At 49.9% G+C, this 8001-nt stretch overlaps 1 protein-coding gene across 3 annotated transcripts in view; it reads right to left on the bottom strand.

The window, feature by feature from the left end:
- The window catches only part of Rgs6 (regulator of G protein signaling 6), a 657652-nt gene that overhangs the window by 110324 nt on the left and 539327 nt on the right, over positions 1-8001 (bottom strand). For all 3 annotated transcript variants that reach the window (XM_023703302.1, XM_012517111.2, XM_023703304.1), the window contains exons 6-7: positions 7864-7915; positions 1736-1800 (exon numbers count right to left, since the gene is read on the bottom strand). In XM_023703302.1, coding sequence (XP_023559070.1) covers positions 1736-1800; positions 7864-7915 — 117 coding nt within the window. The remainder of the gene's footprint in view (positions 1-1735; positions 1801-7863; positions 7916-8001) is intronic.

Genomic DNA, 8001 nt, shown 5'->3' with positions numbered 1-8001 from the left:
AGGGTTCGATCCCCAGAATGCCATGCTGGCCCTGCCCCGAGGGTGCACTGAGATAGCAATTGAGACTGGGCGTGGTGGTGTGCACCTGTAATCCCTGGCTTGGGAGGCTGAACACAGGCAGATCACTACTAGTCCAATCTACATAGTGAGACCCTGTAGATCCTGTGGACCCTGTACTAAATACATAAAAAGTAAAGCTCCTCATGCCATTATGTAGCTGTTAGTTAGAACTTAATTTTTTTATTACAAACATATGAAGGTAACAAATGTTACTTGTTACTTTTAATTTGGTGGTGAGTTTAGCAGGCAGTGCCTTTTGAGTCCTACTGTACTGCTCAAGACAAAGCTGGTAAACCAAGGGCAACGTGAAGGCCAGCTTCAGAATTCCAGAATGGCTGGCTGGCTGGCTTGCTTCAAAACATTAACTATCTAGTCTGTTTCTGACTTTAAAAAATTGAATTTTTAATTGAAGCAATTTCAGAGATTGCACTGGGATCATATAGAGAGGTGACCTTGCGGTTCTATTTTCGTGTATGGTGCGGAGCTAAGGACAAAGGATCGGTCAGCAGAAACTCCCCCGCAATGTCTTCATCTGTCCCGAGCTTTGAGCAGGTGGAGCCATAGCAGAAACCAGCGGATACATTAAGGAAAATTTTCATAGGAAGTTCCTGTTGAAAACCTCCTAAAATAGAAACTAAACTCAAAGGAATTATAGAAGTCAAAAATACCTACATTTAAAAACTTTCAATTAGTCAGTGATATACTGGAAAAGGGCATATTTATTATAAAACAATATTTGTTATGGTCAAATCGAATGGAAGATTTAAATGAATTTTTAAATTATTAATAAGTTTATCATTTTAAGACACACAGTTGAGAAGAGAATCAAGCAGAAAACATTTGTGATATGGAAGTAGGCAGTGTGACACTAGCAGTCACGGCTCCTCCTTATGCAAACACAGGGTCAGCTTGATTTATTTTTATTTTTTTAAATTTTTGGTCTTTTTGAGACAGGGTCTCACTGTGCAGCGCAGCTGGTTCTTTCTTTTTACTCAGAATAGAGGTCCATCCTGTGGGCTCCCCTTACTTGGCTTAGTCACTCACATGCTAAGGTGTATTTGGGCTGTTCTCAGTTCTGGGTTAGCACGGATGAGGTGCTATGGTCATTAGCGCATTAGGTTTTTGTGTGAATATAAGTGCAGTTTCTCTAGGCCACGTCTGTAGAGGTGGAGTCACTTGGTTAGACGGTAAGTGCATGTTCAACTTTACAAGAAGCCACACGCTTTCTCTAGAGTGGCGCGCCATCTCCCCTCCCACCACCGACGGAGGAGAGCTTCGGCTGCTCCTCAGGCTTGCGGCTCTTGGCTGATCAGAGCTTTTCCTTGTAGCCATTCTAGCAAATGTGCAACGGCAGCTCGCCACGAATTCAACCTGCGCTTCCTAAGTGGCTATCCACTTTGAGCACCTTTCCCTGTGAGCATCTGTCCCCTTTTTGTCTTCTTTGGTGGAAATGTCTTACGTCCTTTGCCTATTTCTTATTTTTTAATTTTTTTAGTACATATTTGCAATAACATTGACTTTTACTGTTGAGTTTTGAGGGTTATTTATGCAGTTTTACTGTGACGGCAAAAGAAGCTGAGATCAGAGCAGGGGAGATAGACGAGGCCCCCTCCCACTGTCTGGAGCGGGAAGAAGGAAAGGTACCACACAGAGCCTGAAAAATAACCGTACTTACTGCTTCATAGTCTGCCAACTCCAGCCTTGCCTTGTTCTGCATTGTCCTCTTACAGAGGTAGATGGCTGAGGGAAAAAGAGAAATTACACCGGGTGTAAGACCGGCGCACGGCAGAATCACAGTCCCATCCTCCCACGCGTCCTTCTGCTCGCCATTTGTCCCGCCAACCCTCACCATGTGTCCGTGTCTGCCCGGGGAAGGATGTATTTTCTAAGGGGAAGTCATGACAGCTGACCTCTAGGAATCTTTCTGTAGGTCGAGTCAGATGAGGACGCCCTCTGTCAATCTTGAGAACTCTTTCCTTTCACTCTGCTACACCTGAGCGCTCTCCACTCAGAGGGATCTTTCACAAACACGATCATGACACTCCTCAGCCTAAGAGCCCTGCCCTGATTGGTTCCTCGGTGGCCTCAGAAGGAGCACTGAGATCTTCCCGGTGACAGCATGGCTCATGGTGACCCGGTCTGATTGCCTTTTCCACCTCCTTCTCCCTGTCCCCATCAGATATCACGGGGTCACCAAACGCTCTGCTTCCCTTCCCTTGCATGTCCTTTGCCTGGAAAATCCCTTTCCTCTGTGCAGTGACCTCCTACTAATCTCTGAAGGCCCAGATCAAGGTCCCAGATGGGTCGATTTTCCTGCAACCATAAAACTTAATGCCACCGCCTTGAATTTGCCCACTTTCTAGAGTGTTCCATGCTCTGGCTCCTTAGGAGCAGAGGCTATGCCAGCGGTAGCCTTGGCCTCAGCACCTGGCCTGTCATGCCAGGTGGCAGGGAGCAATGTGGAGAAGGAAGATGGGTGAGGGCTCTTAGCGCAGGCTCAGGCCGGCTTCCGGATCTGCCGTTGCCAGGGCGTTCTTCCTCAGACTTGGCCTTTGTCACCTTGTGTCCCTATCCCTGTTTCTTCAGGGACTTCCTCCTCCTCCAGTGTGAAATGGATGACCCCAGGGAAAGCAGTAAATGAAAGGTATGGAAGAGAGATAGAAGGGGAGAAAGCAGGCCGCAGAGGACCTGTGACTATCCAGCTGTTTGACAGCTTCACTACCCCTGGAGGTTCCCTGCTGGATTACGTGGCTTCCTTAGGTTGCTCTGAATAATGCAGGGGTGGCGTGCACCTTCTCAGGGCAGCTCACAGCCAGCAGCCTTCTCTCTGCTATGCCCGCCCAGACTCCTGCTTTCTGCAGTCTCACTGTGTGCTGACAAGGGTCTGTGGTGGTGGTTCCTAAATTTTCTTGTGTTAGGTTTACACTTGCTATTTTAATTACGCAAGTTCACTAATTATTACATATACACACACAGTCTCAGACCTTGGATTGGACTTCATGGTGCAAAAGCCCTACGCCTCCAGTAAAACTATACTTTGAATTTCAAGTTTTGCTCTTTTTATTTTCTGAGCTAGCAATATGGAGTATGACACTCCTCCTTTTTGCACTAGGAATCAACTCAGGTCCTAGGTGTATGATCACAGCAGGGGAAAACCTGCACTCGGCAGAGCTCTGTGCTGCTCAGTCAGGATGGTTGGGAGGTCAGATGTGTTCAAGGCATTTTTGACTCAAGCTATTTTCAACTTAAGTTGGGTTAATCAGGACTTCACCTCACCTTTGGCTGAGGAGCATCTTACCCATGACCTGAATGTGATGAGTGTTGTTTTTATGATGATGCAATTGAATGGCTTGGAACAATTTAATTGATAATAGAGAGCTGAACTTGGGATGAGTCAGGGAGTTGGCAAAAATCATGAAAATCTGGGAGAGCCCGACCTTGCAGTGGCTGTGAGAGTGCCTTTAAGTGATTGAGGCACTTTAATAACTGGATGGTTTATTATGAATGTGGTTTAAGAAAGAAATTTAAAAATTCTTGTGATCTATGGTCGAGCTGGAATCCTCAGTCCTACCTCGTATACTGTCGCACTCTGTTCCCTTGCTTATTTTGCCTTCCTGTGCCCTGCACAGCGCATGCAATTTTTTTTTTTTTCTGATTTTTCTATTTACCAACTTTTCCAGTGATCCAAGCAGCTACGGCTGCCTCACATCTGATAAAAGGCCATGTCATCTATTACAAAATTATCTCCTCCAGATCCTTGGACCACGAGCAGCCTATGAGGCCAGAGGCCAGCTCCAGCAGGGCAGTTGGCATGTCACCACCCCAGCAGCCCTGGCCTCATGTCCTGCGAGCAGTGCAGGTCACAGAAAGGAGCGACTGCCTTGACAAAGCTGACTGGGCTAGGCTGTGTTTTCTATTGGCCAGGAAATTTCCAAAGCATCTGGGCAAAAAGGGTCAGCCAGGTTGTGAAGGGAAGAACTATAGGAGGAATCCAGAGCTGCCACCATCGTGATGATTGCGAGGCCTTTACCGTGTGCTCCTAACCGTCCTCCCTGTGGTGACGTCACCATACCAGTCCTGATGATCACCAGGCCTCTACCGCGCGCTCCTAACTGGCCTCCCTGTGGTGACGTCACCGCGCCAGTCCTGATGATCGCGAGGCCTCTACCGCGTGCTACTAACCGGCCTCCCTGTGGTGACGTCACCGTACCAGTCCTGATGATCGCGAGGCCTTTACCACCTGCTGCTAACCTGCTTCCCTGTGGTGACATCACACGTGGGCAATCTGTCCACTACATTAGGGTGCAGCTGTCCTCGGTACCAGTGTCCTCAGGTAACAAAATGTTGACAACCATCAATTCAGAGATCACAATATCAACAGCTGGCGAGATAGCAACAGTGGTCACTACCCCGCCCGGTGACAGTAGTGCCAACCACCGCAGTACAGCAGTAGCATCGAGCGCCACCACCATAGTAATACAGCCACTCTCCTTGTAGCAGTAATGCCAACCCCCACCACACTAATGACGCCAGCCACCGCTGCAGTGGCAACAGCAGCCCCATCTTAGTAATGATGTGCCATCCGCCAAGAGGGACAACACGCTGCCACCATAGCACTAACTAGCAACCACTATCTGGGGAGCAGTACCAACCACTGCCGCAAGAGTATCAATAGCAGCCGCACCCTAGTGAGAAGAGTACAAGCTGCCACCATCACAGCAGTGACAGTACCAGCATCAACACTGTGCGGGCTCCTTACCGTGTGCCGCGCTCCAAACCTTACGTGCATTTTATTTTTGTTTTTATTCTTTTTTGTATTTTAGTACAGGGTCTCCAGGATCTACAGGGTCTCACTATTGTAAGCTGGCTTAATCAACTCCATTTTGTAACAAGCTTTATAACTTCTGTTTTGTAAAACCTTGACCTCTTTTGCAAACTCCCACCCATGCCTAACCGTGAAATGTTTCTCAGCATTCCAAGAGAAGATAAAAAATGTTCCTCAACATTCTGCAAAATGAGTTAAACTGTCCTTCTGATTACGGGAACAAACGGAATGCCTGAAAATGGGTTAAACTGTCATCAGATGTCCTTCTGACTACCGGAATAAAAACAATGCCTAAGCCAAATAAGGACATATTCCTATAGGGTTTGCAAAATGCGACCTCATCTATGTGAACAAAGAGTTAACCCTCGGTCATGACTAACTCAAAATAAACTTTGCGAGATCCCCCCTCCTCTTGTGGATTTTCCCTTTAAAAACTGTGTCACTCAAGCTAGGTACGCATTCCTGTCAGTTTTCTGAGGAGAATGTTGCCACTGAGCTCAGTTAATAAAGTGCTCCAAAATGTCCCTTTGGTTCATGCCACATTCACTATGCAGATTGCACTTGTAGTGATCTGCCTGTGTTCAGCCTTCCAAGCACTGGGATTACAGGCATGGACCAGCACTCCCAGTCTCAATCACTGTCTCAGTGGGCCCTGGGGCTGGGGCCAGGATGGCAGGCTGAGGATTGAACCCTGGCCACTGCGTCTGCCTAAGCAGGTGCTTTAATCCACTGAGCTATTTGGCCACCCCCATGCATTTGCATTTAATCCTAGCCAAACTGTACTAAGGGACAAGCAGCACTCCCACTGTGATTTTAGGCCCCGAGAGGTGGAGAAATGTTATGGATCACATCTCCAATGTCCCCCAGAAGCCGCGTGTTGAAGGCTTGTACCCAAAGCAGCCGTGTTCAGGCGTGAGACCTCGGGGTGGGCAGTGACTGGATCTCGAGGCCCATGACGTCAGAATGGATTAACCTGTTCATGAATTCACAGCTTAAAGGGGCTCTTGGAAGGCTTGGGGAGGGGGCCTAGACAGAGGAAGGAGGTCACTGGGGAGCACCCTTGGAAGGTGTATCTGGTTCCCAGCCCGTTTCCCTCTTTCTGCTTCCTGGTGGCCATGAGGTAAGCCACTCTGCCCCACGCCACGGTCCCTGTCAGGATGCTGTCTGTCGCCCCTGGCCCAGAAACAATGGAGCCAGATGACCACAGACTGGACCTCTGAAAGCATGAGCTGAAATAAACCTTTGCTCTTTGAAGGTGACCTTCTCAGGTATTTTTGTCACAGCAACAGAAAGCGAACACAGGCACTGTGCTGAGATCACTCGGGTCGTGCAGCCAGTTGCTCTGGGATCCGCAATCCCCGGCCTGCCCCTGGTAGACTGCTCACTCGACTGCTTTGGAAATACTGGCAGCTGCTTTTGTATCCTGCACCTTGACTTCTTCACCCAATTTGCCAAGGATTCCAAATAATTTTGCTTTCAGGAGAGCCTAAAACCAGTAGCCATTTTTATCCCTATTTACTTACTCTCCAAAAATTATGAGATGGAGGAAGTCTGCAGAAGAGAATAATTCCCTTTCATACGCTGAGTGAGGTGGAGGAGACAGATCTTAGTCCTGGGCCTCGGCAGCCCATCTCCTTCTCCTCATACTCTCGCCATGGCTGCAGAAGCGCTGGGCTTCTGCTCACGAAAGTCCTTGCGTGCAAGCAAGCCGCAGGCACTCACTGCCAGCCGGGTCCTGGGCGCCGTGTTCTAGACCCGAGTTACGTGTGCTATGCACGGCCAATGGCAGCACCTGCCCTGAGCCAGGAGCTTGCTGGACCTGCTCACCACACGTGGCCATGTCTGGAGTTCACGTGGCATTTGAGGACAGCTGAGCAGCCGACCAGGGCCCTTCCTCATGTGAGTGCCAGCCTCTAGGCTCAGAGGCTCAGGTGCAGCCACCGCCTGCCTTCCACCCGGGGTGCCACCTGGGGCAATGCAGGCCACAAAGCTGGTGGCTTCTCCCCAGGTCTCCTGACAGCAGCCAGCCGCACGCCTCTCCCACTCGTGGTGACTACACCCTCCTCCTTGCTGCACACAAGCCTTAAAAAAAATCTAGAAAGAACTCTCAGGCTCCTCACGTGCCCCAGTCCCATGGATGGCCACGGGCTAGACTGCCACGGCAGCCACCAAGATGCCATGCAAAAGGGCAGGCGCTGCTGCTGCTATGACCTTCAGGCACATCATGCATAGGACAATGGAGGGCGTGAGTGTTGGAGCCACTCAGAGCTGAGCTCAGATTCTGCCACCTCCCAGGAGTGTCTGCTGAACACCTTCAGTCATAAACCAGAACCATCGGGAGATATTTACTCAGCACTGACCATGCCTCAGGCACGCGCTGCATCCTAAAGGCTTCACGAATACACAAGTGGAGCAGATACTGCCTCCGCTGGGGCTCCCGCCCAGTGTGACCGTGCCAGATGTGGCCCTTCTGGGCCCCAGGGCTGACAGGTCCTGTCTGCACAGATGTAACTCCCGGCTTGCCCAGACCTCATCTTCTCCCACTGTTGACTTTGCTGGTCCGAGGTGACATCTGTGTAGCCCTCTCTGGTCCCTCTCCCTTTTCTAGTACCTTCCAATAATCAAAAGAGTTCTTAGTGAACCGCAGTAAGTCTGTGGGACTAAAATGGCAGGGGAGTGGCTCCTGGGCCCAGCCTTCCTGAACCCCTGTGCTGGGAGGAGCTAGCAAAAGTCACTGTTACTTAGTGTTGCAAAGGGATCCTAGTGATACTGATATCCTATTGGACACTGATAAGCCTTGATACAACTTTTTTTTTCCCTGTGCCCTGTTGCTGTCCTTCAGTTTGTGGAACCGAGAGCTCGCTGGCTGTCAGCAGGGTCAGGCAGGGCAGCAGACCCCCCGCCCCGTCACCCAGGTCACGCCTTTGTGCACCGCCCTCCTGCCACAGTGCAGTGTGGGCCAGGGCTCACACACTCACCGTAGTCAGTGTTTTCTGGTTCCCAGCAGTTCGAAGGCCAGAAGTAAGGAGCCTGCAAAAGACCGCCTGGTTATAAGGTTACAGAGGCGCCCGCTCTCATCCCCAGCCCAGCCAGGCCCTTCCTTGATGACGGGCGCT

Source organism: Octodon degus, unplaced genomic scaffold, assembly GCF_000260255.1.
Source record: "Octodon degus isolate 3935 unplaced genomic scaffold, OctDeg1.0 scaffold00007, whole genome shotgun sequence".
NCBI classification, from domain to species: domain Eukaryota; kingdom Metazoa; phylum Chordata; class Mammalia; order Rodentia; family Octodontidae; genus Octodon; species Octodon degus.
Note: the sequence above shows the minus strand (reverse complement) of the source record. Positions and strands in the feature narration are given on the sequence as shown.